The sequence below is a fragment of the Pistacia vera genome, unplaced genomic scaffold (assembly GCF_008641045.1).
Source record: "Pistacia vera cultivar Batoury unplaced genomic scaffold, PisVer_v2 Contig475, whole genome shotgun sequence".
NCBI lineage: Eukaryota > Viridiplantae > Streptophyta > Magnoliopsida > Sapindales > Anacardiaceae > Pistacia > Pistacia vera.
This window is the reverse complement of record NW_022196307.1, coordinates 67,631-90,990: the sequence shown is the minus strand read 5'-3', so window position 1 is coordinate 90,990 and position 23,360 is coordinate 67,631. Positions and strand designations below refer to the sequence as shown.

Below are 23,360 nucleotides of genomic sequence, written 5' to 3'. Positions count from 1 at the left end.
CTTTGTTAGCTTTTTTACTAAGAATTTTAGTATTCCCGTAGGCTGCACAGTATCATGGGATCCTAAATGGGCGGTTCTTATTCGTCCTCAACTCCAAGACCGGATCGTGCCACGGTGGATAAGACACCACGATCATCATCATTGTTAACATGTCGACCATGTGTCACAGTTTTCGCCCTCACGGGACCCACTGCAGCACATAATGTAAGAAAGCAGCGGGACCCACTTGAGTGATGTGGACTTCTTTCTAATTCTTAATTGGCTAATTTAATTGTTTGGACAAACAGCATGGAACATGGTGGATAGAGCTGGAGGGTCGTTGAAAACGGCTTAAAAAAGCCGAGCCGATTGAAATGAAGCCCAGTGGGATTAAGACACAAGTCGCTATCAGGTAGAGCGAAGTGACGATCTAATCTTCCCAAACCCACCACCACCCACTCCGTGCATGTGGGCCACGTGTATCTCTGATCCTGATAGACGACTGGGTAGTGATCAGACGGCTATAACTACCGGTGGGTCCCCGCTTGTACGCTTTCAATTTTCAAATGTGAATTCATATTAAATTTTCTGACTTTTCCTCTTTTGATTTTATAACTTGATCGAACGGCAGCAGAGGTTCCTATGGCCCACCCAGTAGGCCGTCTGGTATTGGCTGTCCTGTCACGCAAGTTGCTTAGCTGTGATCAAATCATACAGAGGATTTTTATTTTCAATGAATCATCATCAACAGTATTCCTTGTTTTCAAAGATATTTATGTAATATTTTTTAGCTTATATAGTATTTGCCTTTGCCCGCATTATCGTTCTTGTCCTGCTTTTAATAAATGAAAAATACAAAAAAAAAAAAAAAAAAAAAAAAAACATTTTCTTTTAAGTTTTTACTTCTTTTTTACTTTCTGTTTGATCCAATCCAACCTCAAAAATACTACAGTATTTTATTGTATTTTACAACTTCATAGAACACTTTAATTAATAATATGAACTTTAATTCTTACAAAACCGTCACAATTTGAAACGTAGAAAGACGCAGCCTTTAATTTAATCCACAATTCTTGGTATCATTCAAAGCATCATAAATTTATAGCTGTATAAGCTTATTTATAATACTTTATAATATTTCCTTAATTAGAGACGTGATAGTGGAAACACTGATAATAATTGGGGAACGCAAGTTGATTCATTTGATTAGGATCTATAACAACCCATCCAAGTGAATTCCAAATGTAGAAATGTTAAAAGGAAAATGCAAATTGTCCACCAATATAATCATTTAATTTACGCGTATTCGCATGCAACCCAACTTGTAGGACGTCTAATGTTAGGTGGGTTGGTGTCCCAAGTGGCCAAGTCCCACTCCCACATCGCATGATGATTACTCTGTTGGACCATAATCGGATAGAAAGAGCCCTAGCCCGGTAGCCCCTCTCCTCAAACTTGCATTTGCAATTGCATGCATGGCTACCCAATCACGTCGCATGATGATTACTCTACCGCAGGGTGACCTGGTGTGTATGTTGTTTCATCATTGAAAAATGGTAAAGTTACTGAAAATTATACACCGAATATATATACAGAATAACGTGATAAAATCCTGACCGTTGATTAATATTAATTTATAATAAATCAACGGCCAAGATTTCATCACGTCATTCACTGTAAATCTTTCGATAACTGTAGCATTATTCTTTATTATTTATCTGTGCTACTCAAAAGATTTAAAGCTTTTATTGCCTAAATATTCTTCTTATTCACGGATACTACTACTACTCCCGCTGGTCAAACACGACATCCAGTTGAGTGCATCCTCTGTTTTTGCATTATTTTGTCTTTCGTCCTAGATTAAAAAAAGAGGTCACCATTTATTCAAAATTAGGGGATTTAGTTAATTTTTTTACTTTTTTAATATTTAATTAGTGTTTTTTTTTGTTTAAATACTGTCTACTGTCGTAACGAATTAACTGCTAAATGACTTAGCAGCGCAAATTCACCGGCATTAGTTTAACTGAATCAACCAACCCTAGCTCGCTCAGCTACAAAACTCAACCCTTAGCCAAAGCCCAGCTGAAGACAGAGTGTCAGCTTTCCTACTCTTAGCTAAGCTAACATTTACAAACCCATGTTAACTCTCAACTCAAGTCCAAAGTCCAAACCCAACCCGTAACCTGGATTTAGCTCGCTCAGCCGCGCCACCAAAAGAGAGTCAAGAGGCACTCTCTTCTCTCTCTATCTCTATCTCTAAAAGTCTCCTCTTTCATGGAGACCGGACGAGTATAGCCACCACTAAATCAAGCACAAAACATTGCCAAGTTTAACACAAATCTGCAGATATCAGAGAAAGTATTTGCTAACCAGCACTCACAATACGGGGCGTACAGTGAGATCTGATTGTAGTTTAATTAGTTTAGTTTTAGTTTAGGTGGGTTTTCAGTTAAGCTCTCGCCGTAATGGAGGAAGACAAAGTAATGCTTGTACAGAGTCTGATCGATACAGTTAACGAAATAGCGTCAATCTCAGATTACAGGGGCACGGTCAAGAAACAGTACTGTAATTTAGGTAGAAGATTGAAGTTGTTGACGCCAATGTTTGAGGAAATTAAAGAAAGTAAAGAAGCGATTCCTGAAGAAACTCCTAAGGCTTTAGTTTCGTTGAAGGAGGCTTTAGCTTCAGCTCACGAGTTGCTCAGATTTGGCAGCGAAGGCAGCAAGATTTACCTGGTGTGTAAGTTATAATTTGCTTTGTATTTCTGAGTTGTATGACTATTTTTAACTTTTTGATTGTTCGATCTGTTTGGTGGTTGAGAAAATGAGGGAAAGTGAATTGCAATGGACGGTGATTATCGGTAATTAGAGCTAATAGTTATTTCTATAGCTAAATGGAAGCGTTTGATTGGTTATGCACACGTTTAAGAATTGGAAGCAGCTAAAACATCTCTGGCAATTGTATTTTCATAATGAACCTGTGAATTTTATGTTTTAATTCCATTGTTTCCACATAATACGAATGAACGGATTTGAAGTTTACTTCTACTTTTCACTTGGCTGAAGAGTTCGGTTTGGGTTCGATTAGAGCATTAAAAGTTCTGATATCTTCTCTGTTGCTAATTTTCGAGCGATGAATTGCCGATCAATTAAGTAATGGAATTGAAGTTGCTTCTTGTTCTCCCCTCCACTTTTTTTATTCCCGGAACTGATTATAATTTATATTAAGGACAATTGTAATGATCATCTCATGCTTGTGAATTTATTTTTTGATGCAAATTAGCTTCTTTGTGATTCATCATTAACCAAAAAAAACCCTAATGCTTTTCAAGTCTTTTATATGAACTTATATTTTCTGGGGTCTTCACCTGTCGTGTCATTTGTAAGTTAACGTGATGAAATAGATTTGGCATCGTAAATCCCAGAATGGATTCATTTTCCTTATATTGCTGGAAATATTTGTTTTGAGTTTAGTGAAAGTTGCTTTCTTGTATGGATTGTGAAATCCATACCGGTTATTTGATATGTTATTTTAACACTTTGTGGTTTCCTTTGTCTCCACTGGTTCTGCCTGTTTCGAATGTTCTCAGAATCTTATAACTTGGATTATTACTTTGTCTCTTGCTTTCCTCCAGACACTTGCTTGTGCCTTTTGGTGGCCATATGTTTGAAGATGGGCATGCACTTGGAGTTTCCATCATGTTTGGCAGTTTGCAAGGATATGATCGATTTTATAGTTTGCAAGGGGAATCAATATTTTATCTATAATTTTGATGGTAGCTTTTGAAAAATTATAACAATTGAAAGAAAAAATAAATATATCAGATTGTTTAAAACTAGAATATCTATGGTTAGTCAACGCTTCTCTAAGTTACTGTCAAAAAGTGTTGCTTATAAGTTCTAATTGTGGAAGCACTATTGAAGGCATATTAATATAGACGCTGGGTAATTCTTGATCTTGGACATGTTTTTGGTGATTCAGAACTTAAGGAGTGGCTTTGTGTTGATGGTGGGAGATAATGTAAGGTAACGCAAGGTATGTATCATTCTATATGTGTGCATATCTGTAAATCATTGCACGAGCAAATCTTTATGGGTATTGCCTTTTGGGACTAGGTATGAGGTCTCTGTATGCAGCAAATCTTAGGCAACATTTCACCACGGCTCTGTCATTTTCACTGAGGAGAAAGAGCCACTCTCAAAAGGGCTATGAACCATAGGCAAGCCTGGTTGCTAGTATTGGGTATATCAAGGGAAGGGTTGTTCTAGCAAAGGGAAAGAAGGGCAAGGGTTTAGTTGATCTTGATTGTGATGGCACTATTTTCTTGCACTTCAGTATGACAAATAGTTATTATTGGAGATTTCAGGGTAGAATCTAGTTCCGGAAGTTCCAAAAGTGAAGAGCTCTGGGTCTTGTTAGAAATGGTGTTGACATAATACTATCTGGATAAAGAGGGAAGCTAGAAAGATAACATTAATTCTTGATTTATAATTGTTCAGCTCTGATTCTAGTAAAAATGTTTGGATTTAGAGAATTAAAAGAATATTGTTGGTGAATTGGATAGAAATATTATTAACATTACTCAATCTTTTCAGTAACCCAGTTCACTGATACTGGATACACTCTTCTTCCCTGCCTTCTAATTATGCAAATTTCTCTTTCTTGCAATCAAAAGGTTGAAGCAACATTCTATTGCATGCAAAATATTCAGCTGACGGTTGTTCAAAATTTTGGGATGACTCTAATTAAGGGAATCTTGGATTCATTGAGGCAACTCTTGTTTAAACTATTGAACCTTTTAAAATTTCAATATTACGTGCTGATGGGTTTTTCAATCACAGTTCTACATGTAGATACTTAAAAATCTAGATCAACATACTTGTATTGCAGGAAAATTTGATGTGCTAAAGTATTTTAAGATCACTGGTCAAGCGCTGCTTGGTTACTCAGAGAATCTATGCAAACTTTAGTCATAGCATTACTTGGCTGTATTTGTGTTAGTCATACATGTTTTTGAAGTGCTGTTTGCTAGCATTAAAAGTATGTTCTCTTGGATTTATGATTATTGAAAAAAACATTTCTGGCAATTTTTTGTTTCAGTAGGAATTATTTAGTCATAGCATTACTTGGCTGTATTTTTGTTAGTCATACATGTTTTTGAAGTGCTGTTTGCTAGCATTAAAATTATGTTCTCTTGGATTTATGATTATTGAAAAAAACATTTCTGGCGATTTTTTGTTTCAGTAGGAATTAAAGGCTACCACATGAATGTACTAACCATATCTGCCGTACTGACAGGTCCTAGAGAGGGATGAAATTATGCAAAAATTCTATGAAGTGACGGCCCAGTTGGAACAAGCTTTAAGTGCAATTTCCTTTGAGAAGCTTGACATATCAGATGAAGTCAAGGAACAGGTAAAGATTTATCATTAAACAAATTGTGCTCTCATTTCTTATCCAGTCTCTGATTTGTTGCCTTAGAAGATGTGGGATTTTATGAATGCAGATACAATGATTTGACCTAGTGGTCTCCTAGGCGGAGCTCCTCAAGTCAATTATTCTCTGAGTCTTGTATTTTCTATATTCTTTTTTAACTCTTATGGTATACAGGTTGAGCTTGTTCTTGCTCAGTTCAGACGAGCCAAAGGAAGGGTTGATGCACCCGATGTTGAGCTGTATGAGGACCTTTTGTCCCTTTACAACAAGAACAATGATGCTGCAATAGATCCAGCTGTCCTAAGGAGATTGGCTGAAAGGCTGCAATTGATGGGAATAGCTGACTTGACACAAGAATCACTAGCTTTACATGAAATGGTTGCTACCACTGGTGGAGATCCTGGAGAGAGCATTGAAAAGATGTCAATGCTATTGAAGAAAATTAAAGATTTTGTGCAAACAGAGAACCCTAACTTGGATGCTCCTTCGAAAGAAAAGAATCTTTGTCCAAGTCATGGTGGGGAAGCATCTAGTGATAGGAACCACAAGGCCCCAGTGATACCAGATGACTTCCGTTGTCCAATATCCCTGGAGTTGATGAAGGATCCTGTCATTGTTTCAACAGGACAGGTATATGCATCCTGGGTTTTTTGCTTTATGATGACCAAACTAAGTGGGATCACATTTAGTCTTCATTTCGTTATCCTTGTTATAATCACATGACCCTGGAGTAACATGACCTTTTCACCTTGTTCACTTGATTCAAATGTAGAATGGACCATGCACTTGAAGAAAGTTGCTTGCATATCGATTTTTGTTTTATCACCTTGCATCCAGTTGTTGGGGCATGTCACTGATAAGTACCCCATGTGAGATCCTAGCCAATATTTAGTCTGGAAATAATCCTTGTCTTTGAGTAATTGTTCCGATTTCTTTACTAAAAATTGGGATATCTAACTTAAATGTGTTATGAAAACATAATTATGACTCGTTAGAAGCCCAGGACATGTAGTCAATGGAAGCAGACTGGAATTTACTTTTTATTTTCTCCCTCTATTCTGAACAGGTCTCTTGTTTTCTTCTCTGCTGCAGACCTATGAGCGTTCCTGTATTGAGAAGTGGCTGGAAGCAGGACACGGTACATGTCCAAAGACACAGCAGACTCTCTCTAGTACTGCACTCACACCCAATTATGTCCTCCGTAGTCTCATAGCTCAATGGTGTGAGGCAAATGGCATTGAACCACCGAAACGACCCAGCAGTTCACGACCCAGTAAAACCTCATCTGCCTGTTCACCTGCTGAACGTACCAAGATTGAGATTCTCCTTCGCAAGCTCACATCTGGCAACCCTGAGGATCAGCGATCTGCTGCTGGTGAAGTCCGTCTTCTTGCCAAGCGCAATGCAGATAATCGTGTTGCCATTGCTGAAGCTGGTGCAATCCCTCTCCTTGTAGGCCTACTTTCCACACCTGACTCTCGCACCCAGGAACATGCTGTCACGGCTCTTCTTAACCTTTCCATATGTGAAGATAACAAAGGGAGTATTGTCTCATCTGGGGCAGTTCCTGGTATAGTTCACGTACTAAAAAAAGGGAGCATGGAAGCACGAGAAAATGCTGCAGCCACCCTTTTTAGCCTTTCAGTCATTGATGAAAACAAAGTTACTATCGGTGGTTCTGGAGCTATCCCTCCACTAGTCACTCTACTAAGCGAAGGTACCCAAAGGGGGAAGAAGGATGCTGCAACCGCTCTCTTCAATTTGTGCATTTACCAAGGGAACAAGGGAAAGGCCGTGAGGGCTGGAGTTGTTCCTACCCTAATGCATTTGCTGACAGAACCTGGAGGTGGAATGTTGGATGAAGCACTGGCCATACTAGCCATACTTGCTAGCCATCCTGAAGGGAAAGCAGCTATTGGGGCTGCTGAAGCAGTGCCAGTTTTGGTGGAGGTTGTTGGGAATGGATCTCCGAGGAACAAAGAGAATGCCGCTGCAGTTTTGGTGCACCTTTGTGGTGGAGACCAACAATATGCGGCAGAGGCTAGGGAACTTGGTGTGATGAATTATTTGGTGGATTTGGCCCAAAATGGCACAGACAGGGGCAAGCGAAAGGCTGCGCAGTTGCTTGAACGAATGAGTAGATTTATTGAGCAACAAAAGCAGGCTCAGATGCAAACAGAAAATCAGTCTCAGTCTCAGACACAACCACCACAGCCATCATCAATGGCAAACGTTGTCGACAGCTGAGGTTTTTTGTTTTGTTAATTTGTTCATTGATCCTTTTGTTTTTAACATGTTGAATTGAAAGAGGCAGCTTGGCTGTGAGAGGGGAGGTGGAAGATCACCTGCCCAATGTGTTAAGTTATTCATTTGTTTGCGTGGATTGAGGACAATACTCGGAAGAGATTAAATGATACAGCGATAAAAAAGGCAGAAAACGAAGAACAGGGACGGAGATCCAATTGACAAACATGTAATGTTATTTGTATCCAATATGAATGACTCTGATCATCCTCAAATTTTAGTGAAGAGATGTTTCCTGTGATCAAGTGAAAGCTTATATATAATTCCCACTGTTTACGTCCTCAGTCTATTAATCTACAGTTTTTTCCTTGTAATTGTATTCAGGTTGACTTCTGTCAGAGGCCTCCCAACTCCTATGTTAACTTGTACCATTTTTCATTTTCATTGCTCTCTACAAGTGCTAATAGCATCACTTTGTATACATATAATTTATATTTTTAATATATAATATGTAACAAGAAAAAATGAAGATATGTTAAAGGGTGAGAGTGAGAAATTATAGAACATGAGGACTAGATTGATATTTACCAGGTAAGCTTTCGTTAGTAAACGACATGTTTCCTTTATTTTAACAGTAGAAGGTTAAAATAGTCTTTACTCTTTTTTGAAATTAAAAGGACAAAATAACTCCAAATAACCTCAAATCTCAAATCTCTCTCCACCTGAATCTCTTCATCTTCTGCTTTGCCAGTGTCAACGTCGTCGACCGTTTTCTGATTTTTTTCGATGATGAAGCCTAGATCTAGCCGTGATTATCCATCTCTCTCTTGTATTTCTCCATTTTGTCCTTCTTCACCTCGGGTGGAAATATGTCATTTACTAAACTAAATATATATTATATCAAATATAAATCACATTTATCAATTAGGCTGCCAAATTGGTGGGAAAAGTAACGCCATCTCCTTAAATAACAATACATTGAATTTGAAATTAACTTTTGGGTGGAAGAATAATATTGACCATGGATGATGTGATGGAATCTCTGTTTCTAGGGTTTCAACAAATGGGACCCATGTTACAGCCATGAAAGCTGAATGGACCACCTTGTTATATATATATATATGAATGTGCATGGGATTGGGATTGGGTCAAATTGATAAGGCTTTCTTTATTCGTAGATTTTCCATCTTGGAAACAACGATCTACATACACGACAGTGAAACTGAAAATGATAAATAAAAAATTGCATAAGCAAATTCATGAGGACAAAACTACAGAGTATCCCCGTATACTATGCTAAATCATTGACACCTCAAAAGGTAACATTGGAGATATGAACAAATAATAATCTATCATAGGGAACGGAATCTAGCGACCCTTTATTTTGGTAGATCAGGGAAAACATAAAAAAGAGCCTTTCTTTCACTTCAGTTTTTGTTCTTAAAAGGAAAAATCCATTCAGCTTATTCTTCAAGCAAGCTACAAAGCTTAACATTGATGATGTAATGTTTATCTCCACCTGACATTTTTTAAAGACTTTGCTTTTTTCTTGACCGACTGATTGTACAACCTCTCTTTCATCAGGTAAAATCTTTCTTAATGGGAGGGAAAGACTACAGAATTTGTTTTTTTTTGTTTTTTTAAGATTTTTGGCTTCCCTAATTCATTTTGTCTTCCCTAATAGTATTAAATTGAGCTAGTGAGATTCATTAATCTCGATTATTATAACTTGGACAAGAGAATACAAATATCAATTTAATTTCTTTATCTCCCTTTTGAAAGAATTAAAGAATGTTTGGAATCAAAGAAAATAAACCATCACACAAGTAACGTAACAAGTAAAAGAAAGAAACACGAGTGATTTAATTATCACCTCTCTCGTTTTACGAATGTATTTGTTATGATTTTTCTATATCACTTATAAGAGAGAATAATGTGTTTATATACTAGGTTTTATGAGAGAAACCTAAAACTATTAGGATTCGTATTCCTAAGCCAAACCCTATTAAGAGTCTTATTCCTTAGAGAATCTTACGATGGTCCTATTCCTTAGAGAATCCTACAACGGGACTTGTGTGCGTCGCCCTTTATAAGTGAATCCCTTAAAGTGGTAGCCAATTCCAGTACCTTTTCAGTCATCAATTGTTATTTATTGAATCTCATTCATAATATGTAAAATTATATATATAATTTGTTTCCATTTTAAGTCATCCAATTTAGAGATTGTAAATTAAGTAAAGACAAAGAGAGTGGCAATATGATGTGGTGGGTTAGTGCATTTATTTTCTAATATTGTTTTTGCTTATGTTTGACTATTTGTTGACCATCTAGGGATAGAATCTTCTTTTTAAATGTGAGTGGGGGCAATAGCCCCACACGGATATATATATATATTTCAAAAAATAATTGAGATGCTTTTTATGAATATAAAAGTTTGTGCAAAGTTTCTGAAGGTGCCCCTCTAAAAGGAGTTGCGTCTACAATGTTTGTGAGAGAAATTTAATTAACATTAATTTTTTTTTTCCTATATAACAATATCAAATTTATAATTACATGTATACATAATATATAATATTTGTAAAACAAATATGTTTTACATTGCAGAAAATCATGTAATCTCAAACGTCCCATCATCTTTTATTAGTTAATATGAAAATTTAAGGTAAACGCCTGCCTATAAGGCAATACTTGGAAGAATTTAAAAGTAAATGAAGATACCGTCTAAAGAAACACGAATATATATATATATATATATATATATAAGAGAAAATCATAGTTAAGAATTTGGAAGAAGAATCTAAAATATTTAGCAAAGAAGATCAATTGTTATTTATTATTTTTTTTTAAAAGAAAAATATGGCATACGACTATTAAGTACTAACCCTAAGTTTTTTTTCATGGTGTATGGAATATGGTGATAAAAGTAAGGGTAAAATACACTGACCTGCGCTCAGTTTAAGGTAAATATATTTAAATCCCTTATCTTATAAAACTATCATCATATCTTTTTTTTTTTTTCCGATAATTGAGATATCTAGACCCATGATAGAGTCTGCCTAATCCTTAGAGCAAATGTGTTAGGTATCGTTAAATCTTCCCGGAGTCTATTTAACATTCGATAGAGTTAACCCTTATTAATTAAAAAAATTGTGGTTATTTAAAGGTATTGATAAACATTTTAATCACCTTTAGTTATGTTAAATAAAAATATAGAAGGATTAATGATAATTGTTAATACCTTAGAGATGTAAGCGTATTTTACTCTGAACTTCAAGTTCAAGGATCAGTGTATGTTAAAGACAATAACAGTCTTCTACGATAAATAGTAATAAGAAAAAGAGAAGGAATAAAGGGATTTGATGTGTCGGGTCTTTTCACGCTAAAAAATAAATTAATTAATTTGGGTCCAACCTTTTAATGTTAAACAAGTTACTTCTTAATTTTGTATTTAAGTTGCACATTACCACCACCTCAAATTAATAATAAATTGTGGTGGTGGTTATACAAAGAACCCGACTTCTCGTAGACCATTACAGTATTCACGCTACTTATTTTAATGGATGACTCATTATTTGGACTTTGTTTATGCAACATAAACGAGAATATATATAGCCCTAGTTAGTTCCTCTGGCTTGAGTTTGAAGATAATAACATGGATGCCCTATATTATATATGTTTATTTCATGGATATTCCATATGCAAAATAGAAGCTGAATTGATTGGTTTTATCAAGGATGTGTTGAACTGCAGTTTGTTGCCGACGCAATAAGAAAACTACTTCATGATCTCAGCTTCTATATATGAGTCATACATGACGGAAAAAAGCAGATTCATGAATAGCGAGGGAGAAACAAAGGTCTAAAGAGGTCTTAAAAGCGAAAGCTGTGTCTGGGTGGAAAGTGATGAAAATAAAAACTAATAACAGAGAGAACATTAATTATATAATTTGAGCATGGATTTCCGAGCCCTCCGTTGATTGCTTTGCTCTTCTGAAGAGCCTCTTGTTTATACTACCATAACACCTTCCCCACCACCACACCAACAGTAATAAGTCAGTAACCACTCTCTATTTCTCTTTGTGTGAGAATGGCTTTTTCTACTCTTGTTTCTTTTCTCTTTATTATCCACATGCATCTTCATTTTTGGTATCACAGTTGACTGTTTTAATTTACTGGCTACGTCCCAGGACCAGAACTGAGAGAAAGAAGAGAGAGAGTGCTTTTTGGCTTGATTGCTTTATTCGTTCTTGCAAGGCAGCCTTGTTCCTTGCAAAAGCAAACCCCTTGATTCCTTTTCTTTTTGTAAGAAGACTAATAGCTACCCACACTTGGATTATAATAACATTAACATATACATACACCACTTCTATGTAATTATTATTAGGATTGAAATTTTTTAACAGAGATTTCTTTTTTTAATAATTTGATATATCGTTTTCTAAGATCACAATTGAAGGCTGAGACTGAGAGAGAGAGAGAGAGAGAGAGTGGCAGAGTAATCTAAAGAAAACGTTCAGAAGTTTTTCTCACTTCTCTTTTGCCACATATTTATGACCTAACATTATTCTTCTAACGAAATTCTAGAACAATTCAGACTTGGGTTTGGTTGAAAACGGAATATATATTGCATGGTTTTGAGTGGGATTTTTGGCGTTTTCTGATCCTAATAGTCTTTCTCTTTCGCTTCTTGGATTACTCTCTCTCTTTCTTTCTTTCTCTCGCCAAACAAAGAAGTACGTCCCACCTCATGATGATTCTAACTTATAATTACAAAATCATTACTAAAACTGTTGCAAATATGACTACCCCTTTCCCTCTCCATGATTATATACTCAAAACTCGAAAGACCTGGAAATTTGATTTTCTCGGGGAGTTGAACAATACTGAAAAGAGATAACCTTTCAGATAAACATCCTAAAAATGAGAGACAAGTAGCTTTGTGGGAATTCAAACTTTGCCTACACCACAGATAAAGGAATAGGGAAAATTTAAAACCTCACAAGTTTAGATCATCAACGTCGATTTAAGAAAAGTGATGTTGCTATAGATCGAACCATTTAGGATATTACTATGAGACAGAGAAAGATTACTTACGGCCGATATCATTCACTCAAGAAGTGTATATATATATATATATATATATATATATATGAAGGTGACCGGGGAATTGATATTATATATATGTGTGTGTAATTTGACTACGGTCTTGGACGAGTTGTTGATGCTAAATTATTCATGCTCGTCTTTAACTTTAAAGATGACTAGCAGAAATTCATAGAACTTCAACTTTTCCAATAGAAGTTCATGAACATAAAATTTAAACACAAAAGAAAGCACCGACCACCCCATAAATTAACCTCATGAATTTCATGCGCAATTTCACACTTGAACAACATAACAGTGGCAATAATTTTATGGAAACCAATGAGACCTCTTTGTACGATCACGCTAGTGCATGAAGAATTATGAAATATAATTAAGTTTCCATAAAGGATACGCTACAGAAATTGATCAGTTCATACATAACTTTGAACACACACAACACTACGACAAATTTGTAAACAAGCCCATGCAATACAAGACACCAAAGATATAGATTAATTAAGCGAGAACATACTGAAAAGACAAGAACGAGACAAGAACGAAAACTAAGTTCTAACAGTCTTTAATGCTCCGTAGATCATGAAGAGAAAGGTTTTGCATCACTATCCACACCTTTGGGGATGAACTTGCAAGTCAAGGTGGCTCTCAGGAACATGCAACTTCGTGTCATCTATCTTAGAGGTTAAGCTGTAATGATTGGATATATATGAGCTCAAAACTTCAAGCAAAGCTAGCTTCCAAGTTCAATGATAAAGAACAATACAGATTATGAGAGATTATTAGTGGCGGAAGAAGAGTTTAGACCTGATAGATCTGTCCAGTTACTTCCACTCCAGTATTGATTATTCTCGGAAAAACCCAGAAACTGTCTCGATAAATTTAGCCCTTGGTTATTTCCTTCCATTTTCATTGGAGTCTGTTCAGAAACCCTAGAGTTTGTAGTCATGGATCGAAGTTGGTTGTCACCCACTAAAGAAGATGGTGTTTCAACACCTTCACTTTGAAAAGGAAATAAACCGGTGGGTGGCTCGAAGAAAGGAAATTGCTGAACTCCTCCGGCGGATAATATGGCACTAGTCATGCTTGAATTGTTTCCAATTTGAAACCCAATTTCATTCTGGCCACTACCGACAGTTGATGCCCCAATCTGTGCTTGAATTCCACCAAAATTTAACCCAATATTCCCCATATTATACTGAGAAATATTATGTAAAGAGGTCAACAAGGGTAATTGAGGTGTTTGTTGAGGCAAATGACCAATAACATCAGAGGGAACTGCACTAGTGGAACTTGAACCCAATTGCTTTTCAGTGGTAACTTGGGATTTGGAGTTACTGCTTTTGTTTTTCTTGTTTCTCCTGCAGCCTCCACCAACTGGGACATTTCTTAAGGCACCCCCTCTAGTCCAGTAGCGGCGACAAGTCTTACAGAAGTGGCGCGGCTGCGAGAGGCTGTAATTGTTGAAGTAACAAAATTTAGTGTTGGTGGATTCACATCTAGGGCACTTGAGGGCTACCTCCGGCTGTGGCAGCTTGGCTAGCCGGGCTCGATCAGCCATGGAGCCAGGCCTGATGGAGCCAGCACCACCATCTCCAACACCAACACCAACGCCAATATGAGAGGCAGGAGGAAAAGGAGGAAGCTGATGATTTTCAGTTCCAGTATTTGCTTGTTGATGATTTTGTTGCTGCAAAATAGAATTTAGACAAACAAAAACATTAAAATTGAATTATAAAGAAACAAACATTTGGTATATTCAAGAAGAGATAACAAAGGAATAGGAATATTTATCTTTTAAATTATCTGCTTTTCTTTTCTTTTCTTCTTTTTTGGGTTGAAGGAAAATTGAAGAAAACCTTACCTGATGCCAGTTGGGAGGATCTAAATAGACTGGAACCGATGAGAAAACCATGCTTATTTATTTTTTCTCTTTTTTCTTTTTATAAAGGTTGATGGGTCTTTAGGAATGGAGAATCACACTAAGGGAATACCAGAGCCAAGAAAGAAAGAGAAAAGGGAACTAAAGAGAAGAAGAGGGAAAGCTAGGCAAAGGCTTTTGTTTATTTTGCTCTTATTCTGCCATCATCTCCATAACTTTTTGTTTTATTATATTTTAGGGTTTGAGTGGAAGAATTTTCTTCGCCTATAAGCTTTCTTTGAAACGCTATTAAACTGTGGTATTTTGGTGCTCAAAAGGAGAGTTTTGTGACCCCCTCCTTCATGGACATTGGACAGAAAAAGATGACAACAATTAATACAATAAAACAATTATATCACTTGCTCCTTTGTGGTGGGATCGTTCTGCCTTTCATTTCTTAATCACAAATTAATTTGAGATCGTCAGCTGTAAAGATCACCAGATTTTATGGTGTATTAACTCTATGCCTAACAATTTGAACTTTTTTAATTAATTAAGCGTATTACTAACTTACGTGCTAATTAATCAATTACTCTTTTCTTATATTTGTATTAATATAAAGGTTATTATTAATAGTGATCGCACGTGCCTGCCACAATTTTCATAAAGTTCCTTGGAAGAATTATGTTTAAGTTATAGTTACAGGGACCAATCACAAAATAGGATTCAATATTGTTAAAAAAATTTAATTCTAAGTTGCATGAGACTGAATACATGCATAATTACTGTTCTTCATTTAAAGCAATTATCAAATTGTCTTGTATAACGATCAAATACATTATTTCACTGATAAAATAAACAAAGTTAATTTAAATTAAAGCTAATTAAATATTAAATTATTTGATCCTTCATGGGTTTAAATATACCATGTGTGGAAAATTTATTTGATTGTGATTTTAATGTATCCTAATAAAGTTCAGGTATATATATTTAAGAAGTATAAATATAATCTTTTGAAAATATCAAAATTTTAAATTGGCAGCTAGATGATTAATACACTCATATTGTCTGCCAGATCTTTAATTGGGTATAAATTCTCTGAGCTCAAAACCTAAGGTTATTAATAGAAGTGAACAAAACAAATAAATGAATAAATCCCAGACATCCTTGGACATTAATGTCTACATACCATAATTAAATGCTTGTTTTTAATTCATAATAAAACATTCAAAAATCAATTCAATCTTAGAAATTTATGGAGAGACACCAAAAAAACCCTTATCAACCCAAGAGTTAAAATGTCAGGCATTAAATTATCCTTGAGGATTTATGGAGAGACATAAGAAAATGGAGATGTACCATTTTCTTTATATTTTTGGTGATTTCTAATTCCAATGAGGTAAAATAATTTTTTTGCTTTATCTTTTAAACTTGAAGCATCAAATCGTAGGTTATGAATTTCATGTAACTTGGTAACTTTTACCCGACATCAACACGTTATTTACCTTTGCCAATTGCCCCCAGAAAATAATAAATATATATATAATATATCTATCAATCACTGGAGGTTTAAATTAAGAAAGTTTTTGAGATGAAATAATTAATGGATTACTGCTAATGTAGATACATACAGCACCTGTTTATCACGGAACTTGCTCAATTATACAACGATGGATGAAGTACTTTCTAGCTAAGTCATCTAGAAATTAAAGGCGCATGAATTTAACCATCTTTATCAACTCTTAATCATCCAGTTGTCTTTAAACTTTAAAGCATAAATCATGTACTCATTTGTAATTTGTCTCTCTTTTCTTTCTTTTTCCTTCTTTTTTTACCTGTTTTTCTCTGTTGAATCCCCTTTATTTTTTTGGATTGAGACCGCAAATTGAGTTATAGAGGATCATGGAAGTCGCTTTGTTGTGGGAGGGCGGGAATTTAGAAAGGAATTACTTAGAAGCCATGCATGCATACTTTCTACCATAAGAAATCCCACTTCCCCACCAATCGAAAAAACAGTAGCTCTGAATATTTTTCTACGTATAAGTTATGTTTCATCTTCTTCTAATGTATCTAATTTTGTTCACAGAAATTTGGGTACAAAATTGTTAGCTTGAGAGAGTGATGTTGATGTGTTGTTATTCATTTATTAGAAGAAGATAAGATGAGATAATAATAAACTTAAAGAATCAATGTAGAAGAGTGTATGACATTCTTTTTTTTGAGAAGTTATCCACGTTTATATATTTATGGCAAATCAAATGCATCAGCTGCTTTTTATTTATTTTGTGTGAAAAAACTTAATAATTGGTACTTAACACTTTTACTTTATATGGTTTAATGACATTTTTCCATCCACAAACTTTTAAAATACATTTTTACCAATTTTTATTCCACGGCGAACAGAGAGTAAATCGTCCAGGCGTATGCTTTTGAAGAATGGAGCTGGCTGATTAGTCTTTTGGTGGTAGAAAGTTGAATTTTAGTGGTGGATTAATCAAATTTAACTTGAGAGGCGGCTATGAACCTAATTGCTCAATTGTCGAAGATTGTAGAGCGGTCATAAGAGTAGGGTTGCAGATTTTGGTATAGGGTGTAATGATACCGAAATCAAAACAGAATATAATTTGAGTAATAAAATGATATTTTAAATTTCTATTTGAGAAGTGCGTTAAGGCATTAACATTTTAGGTGGAAAAAGTGGTTTCTCTATATGGATTATGGAATTTTGATTCTCCACTTCTCATTAGATATTGTTGGAGCACATCATTTTTTGACTATTTCAACATTTCATCCCATGATTGACTCACCGCTTCCGACGTGGCAAAATTTGGGTCCACTCAGCAAGAACCAATGGAAATCAATCGTAGGAAACCCTTCTCACTCTAATTAACTTACCAATAATAAAAAGAAGAGTAACGATATCTTCCCACCCAAGGTTTGGCGAATTAGTTCCACCCCTAGTTTCATAAATTATAATTTTACCCTTAAATTAACACCATTATTTTCTCACAAATTAACCCCTACTCAAATTTCTCTCTAATAACCCTAGAGGATCCTGCCAAGTAAAAAATCCGCTGATTCTGGCACCATTGGACCTCCCCGACACAACCATCAATATCCCCTTATCTCCTCAAAAAACTCCTAATTTTTCCACTCATTACACCTCAACGAGGTGCCAAAATTTTGTTGGAAAGGCACAAAAAACACAAAAACCTAAGGGAGAGGCGGCGGATGGCGGGCAATTACACCTGCGATGTTGGGGCTTTTGATGGGGAAAGCTATGATGTATGGTGGTTTGGGGTAGTTTCCGTGTTGGGACCTGCAAAATTTGGATGAAAAACTGCTAAAACTAAGAGCAGCGGCCGCGATTGGGGGTTCAATCAGCAAGGAGGTTAGGGTTTTGATGTAGGGGTTGAGGATTGTAATGGTGGTGCGAGAAGGTGATAGTCGAGAATAGGCTAATAGCCTGAAATTGCCGGTGGGATAATTTGAGAAGTCAAGGGTTATTTTAAAATTTTATCTTTAAATACTATTTTACCTTTTATATTTAATTAAATATTTTCATAATTTAAGGGTGGCATTGAATTTATGAAAGGGGTGAGACTAGATTCCCAAACCTTGGTGGGAAAATCGCTTCTCTAAAAGAAAAACCCACAACAAAAACCTGAAGAGAAACCTCGAGGAAAGAGGATGGGCTGCGTGTTGGTGGCCCATTAAAACCGCGTGATGTGTGACAAAGAGGATCAACGTCAATCTTAGTCATCAGATGCTGATGGTCGGGATTATAGTGCCACATCAGCAAAAGTAGGTCCATTAATAAATAAAATCCTACGGAATATATGGGGGAGTGATCTGGACGGTTGAAAAAGCATGATACCAGCACCACTACTACTATTACATCATCATCGATCCTTCGTTATCTTTGTATATTGTACATGCATGCATGATGCATCATCTATCTGCACTTACTTTTCCACGACAAAGCAATTTTCTATACAACTCCCACCATTTGTTATGAATATTAGAATTCTAGGGATCCAATCACTTTTTTTCCATGCTGTGGATGCATGCATATAATATAATGAGAGGTGTTATAAAAACTTCAAATTTTAGACTTTCGACGAAGTTTCTCTTAATTTTTTCAAACTTGTGGTGGTTAATGAATTTATAAATTTCAAGGGAGCTAAGTGAAATATACCTTATGAAAATAAAGAACAGTATAATTTACAACTATGGAAAATTATACATCATCTATATTTCATTATCTTATTAAAAATAATTTCAATGTGATACTTTTCGTAAAATTTGTATTAAATAGCCCCCATTTTTCTACTAAATTTGAAAGTAAAATCTTTTTAAAAGTCTTGTAAACTATAGCCTCTTCTCATTTTATAGACAAATTTTCCTTAAATATATTCTCTAAAAATTAGTAGAACTAGGCAAAAACTCTTGGTACAAAATGTCCATATTTGCATACAGTGTTGAGTAAACTTCATGAATATTTTTTGCCAAAATGAGAATAGATTAATTCTTTTACATTTTACATCCATGGAAGTTAGATTATTATATTCAATTACCACTATGGCCGAGTGGTTCATAGAGACTCTTGAGTATATTACTCAAGAGTTTTGAGTTTGACTCCCTCCTTGATTGATAATAGATAATCACTGGAATCTTATCCGTTGTAGTTTCAGGATCCTGAATATTAGTTGAGGTGCGTAAGCTAGCCTGGATACCCCCAATCATAAAAAAAATAAAAAAAAGTTAGATTATTGTATTATTGAGATTCTCTGATTAATCACTGCATTTAAATACTAAAGTGCTTAGGATAATCATCCGACTATCAAATAAAGTAAAGACGAGTGGGAAAGATTCCAACTATGTTGCGCAAATTCTTAATTATTTATTTCTAAGTGCCAAAATTAAATATATCAGATATGCAAGAAGAATATATGAGATTAGTTTAACTATACATTTCACCTGCATAGTTATTATTATTTAATCTTCTCTTTTTTTTTTTTTTCTGGTATTGCTGCTATTGCTGCATGAAGCATCGTGCACCTTCGCACAGCTTGGTGATATATATATATATATATATATTATTACCGAAACGTGTAACATTTGATTTGTTTAAACGTGAAAGATTCTAAGAATGAAGAGTACTGGGTGGTGTTGGATCTAATTCTTATCAATTGAATTTTGACAGTGTACGTAGGGCTTTTTTTTTTTTTTTTGTTTTTTGGCAAAAGCCATTCTTTCATTTTGCAGATTTATTTGAAAGGAAGAGAAATGGCAGCCTTAACACATTCATTTGTCCCCTTCCAGTACAGAGATGGCGCAACTTTTGCAACTGATTAGTAATTTTTAAACAACATAAAATAATATAAATAATAGATTGATAGAATTGTAGGTCCCAAAACGTTGCAGGATCAGGAAAGAGACGACTCTTTTCGTTACGACAGCCTTGTGGGGATCTTAAAATTGATGTAAAGGGGGACGACATCAAGAGGTCAAGTGGATGACTGGAAACATGGTTCCCACAAGGACAGGAGGAGAGAGAGAGTTGAGACTGAGTGTGGTACCATTTTTCTTCGGTGTTCGGCTGTAATACCAGTGGTTGGCTGCGGCCTTAATTTTTCTACATCAAAAGAAGTACTATGACGAACTTTACTCATAATTGCACATGTTTCTGACATAAATTAGATGCTTACTGCTCATTTTCTGTAGTTTACAAGACATGGCCTTATTAGCGCACCTTTAATTGAAGGCTTAAAGAACAAGCATGCAGTTGTTTCTCCCATTTTCACATCAGTCACAAAAATAATCGAGCTCTGATATCCCATGAAAAAGATATTACATGCGCAGTACTTCCATTACTATTGGACCAAGAGTTGTATATTCCAAGAGATTAAAAATTTATCAGTCCTTTTCTCTTCAGATTCATATCACAAAAAAGTTAAATGTAATACACGAGCAAAATCTGAGGTGATGCCTCATTGCTAACCTTTCGGTCCTCCCCACCAGCCCTAAGTCTGTTTGAAATTACAGCCGTGACCGAATCATTGCTACTCTATGTTTAAAGCTATGGACTACCAATACCATGGGTTCCTCCAGCTAATTAATGTGCTGCCCCCATAATATCGAGGCTGAGTTGACTGCTTGATCTTCATGATCTGTATAATTTATCGTGTTTAAAACCCGACCCGATCAACCTATTCATTGAAACCCGAGGCCTTCATTGACCAAGTTATCAATTTTACTGTTTATTAGACACCCTAGATTGGACCACGTGAGTCAGAATAATCTTTGAGACTGCCATGGTTTATATATATAATAACCCAGTTCATCAGTCAGAAAATCGATGTTTCTATAGCTGTTTGGCTCGGCTTTTCAGAATCTTTGAACTGCCATGTTTATAGCATATAGGGAGTACCACCTGGTTTATAGCTTAATCATCCTCGGGCCTGAACTTCAGAGTTGCCTTATTATAATTTGTGAAATATCTGGTAAATCATTAAGCAACCACCAAAAGTTTCTAATTTCTGCAAAAGATCATTCAGTACGATAAAGCCAATCCAAATCACACATACACAATTGATCAAAATCAAATATGAACTTAAATTGAATATGCAAGTAGATCAAATGGTACTGTCTCTAATGGAGACATGAAATGCAATCCCATAAACCAGCTTCCAGTGGTAAAGAAAAAAAAACACTGAGATACATGACCATGATTAGATTTCTTGAAGACAAGATGAGGACACAAGAACCTACACTTCGCGAGCTTAGTTCGAAGGTGCACAGCTCTGTCTATGATTTTATAAAAATGCAAATTACATTTTTAAGTAACATTTCAGATCATGATTCTTCACTGCATCCTAACTACGCCACGAAACTCTGATCACATATTATTGAAATCCACAAGTTCATATGTATTGATTTAAACTACAAAAGTTGCAATGCCTCAAAGTTTTCTAACAGTTGTACATGAAAATACAAAGAAAAACAACAATTAGATCGCTTTCTCACAGCTAAATATTTCAACTGATGAACTTGAAAGATGATGTGCAGGTTTAAACATGCTTCTTCCCTAAATCGAACTACTTCCTTCCCTTGCTAAGCCTCTGCAGGTGGTAATTAATGCTTCCAAAAGGCTTCTTCTTTTTATTTGTCTGCAACAAAGGAACCAAAAACTTTAGGACCTCTATATGCATTAGATAGCCAAAGAAACTACTAAATATCTTAAATAGAAAATATTCTAAAGTATATAAATTATTAAAGAGATAGGATACAGAATTTTTATGATAAATCAAAGTTACACACCTGTGCATCCATACAGGTACTCAAAAGTTCCTTTTGCCGAACGCACTTCTCATCATTCATCTGTTAACAGACAAGCAATTAGAAATGTTATCATTTCCTTCTGCAAGTTTGCGACATTCCCAAATTTCTTCGAGTTTATATACAGCGCCCAGCTTTTCGGCCCATTACTGTATTGGTTCAGGCTGCAGATATCAAAGCATAGTACTTCATCACTCTTTCAAGAAATCTGAACCCAGTGGAATGAACCCAAAAAGATAAAGGGTTAAAAAGCGAAAAGGATAGGAGTACAAGACAAGTAATGCTATTTAAAGAGTTTTGTTAAGTTCATTCCTGTACATTCATCTGCACAGATACTTTCCATTTGAAGAACAAAAGTTCAACCATGTTATTGTAAGATCAACTGGCTACCCTGAAAAATAAATTTTCCATTAATAATCACCTTCACATATGCAATTTACATTTTCCAATCTGAAACTCAACAACAACTGAAAATAACTTCTGGTGTAAGGATTATACCTTTAGAAAGGCCAGATAAAATATCTGATCATTTGCACACCCTTTTAGCTACCAAAATCATAGATAACAAGGAGCCACTTTTCCTTGGCAGCCAGGCTCAATCCAAGGATTCCACTTATTCAGGTCAGCCACCCAGCCACGTAAAGTACACAAATGTACTAGATTTTAGTTCCATTAGCCTCTCTACAATACTATAATCCAAGACACAAAACCCAATGATATTGTTACTGGGGTTTAAGCACTACTAAGTCCAGAAGTTAACAAGCACAAGAAGAACTACTTGAAGTGCAAGAAAGCTTGTGTCAAAACCACAATATACAGATTCAGAATCTTTCACTCACAAGAATTCAATCTATCCCCCATCAACTCACTCCAAAAGTAGATAGCATTTCCTAATTGGTATCACTTAAATTAAATCAATTTGGTAAGGGAAAATCAAGCCACCTTTGACAAATTTCTCAACTCTCTAAAGTTTTGAACTAATTGAATTTATTTCAGTTTTTCTTTCACATTGCACCATAACGGGACTTGGAACAATCAACCAATTAGAGTTCCTCACCTACTTGAGAAGTAAAAATTGAAAGCACCCGAGTCCCGATATCCGAAGGCAGCCATGTTATTATGTTAGGCCAAGAAATTCACGGAGCCCTTCCAGGTATAACTGTATGGTTCCCAGATCCATAAACTAAAAATCTAACAAATCTAAAATAAGAAATCTTATAAGAGATTATTGTTGAAAAGTCAATTGAATACCATATCACAATCAAATAAATATCCTCCAAATATTATCAAATGAATACATAAACCTCTTTTTAAAAGATAAAAATTTGAAAAAAAAAAAAAAAAACCTGTTGAACTTGTACGTCGGTTTCTCGAGCAGCTGGACGAAATAAACGGCCGAA

At 35.4% G+C, this 23,360-nt stretch overlaps 2 protein-coding genes across 3 annotated transcripts; one reads left to right on the top strand and one right to left on the bottom strand.

Moving 5' to 3' along the window:
- The first annotated feature begins 2,136 nt into the window (after positions 1-2,136).
- LOC116146246 (U-box domain-containing protein 13-like) lies at positions 2,137-8,182 on the top strand. Its single transcript, XM_031431652.1, has 4 exons — positions 2,137-2,714; positions 5,278-5,394; positions 5,590-6,045; positions 6,508-8,182. Exons 1-4 carry the CDS (start codon positions 2,445-2,447, stop codon positions 7,660-7,662), a joined length of 1,998 nt encoding a protein of 665 aa, XP_031287512.1. The 5' UTR covers positions 2,137-2,444; the 3' UTR covers positions 7,663-8,182.
- A 5,115-nt stretch (positions 8,183-13,297) lies between these two features.
- On the bottom strand, positions 13,298-14,917 carry LOC116146249 (dof zinc finger protein DOF2.2-like). 2 transcript variants are annotated; one of them, XM_031431657.1, is made up of 3 exons: positions 14,623-14,917; positions 13,566-14,448; positions 13,298-13,448 (listed from the first exon to the last, which is right to left on the bottom strand). In XM_031431657.1, exons 1-3 carry the CDS (start codon positions 14,671-14,673, stop codon positions 13,444-13,446), a joined length of 939 nt encoding a protein of 312 aa, XP_031287517.1. In that variant the 5' UTR covers positions 14,674-14,917; the 3' UTR covers positions 13,298-13,443. The 2 variants fall into 2 exon arrangements, with proteins under 2 accessions (XP_031287517.1, XP_031287516.1); XM_031431656.1 differs by having other exon boundaries at positions 13,298-14,448.
- Between the last annotated feature and the right edge of the window lie 8,443 nt (positions 14,918-23,360).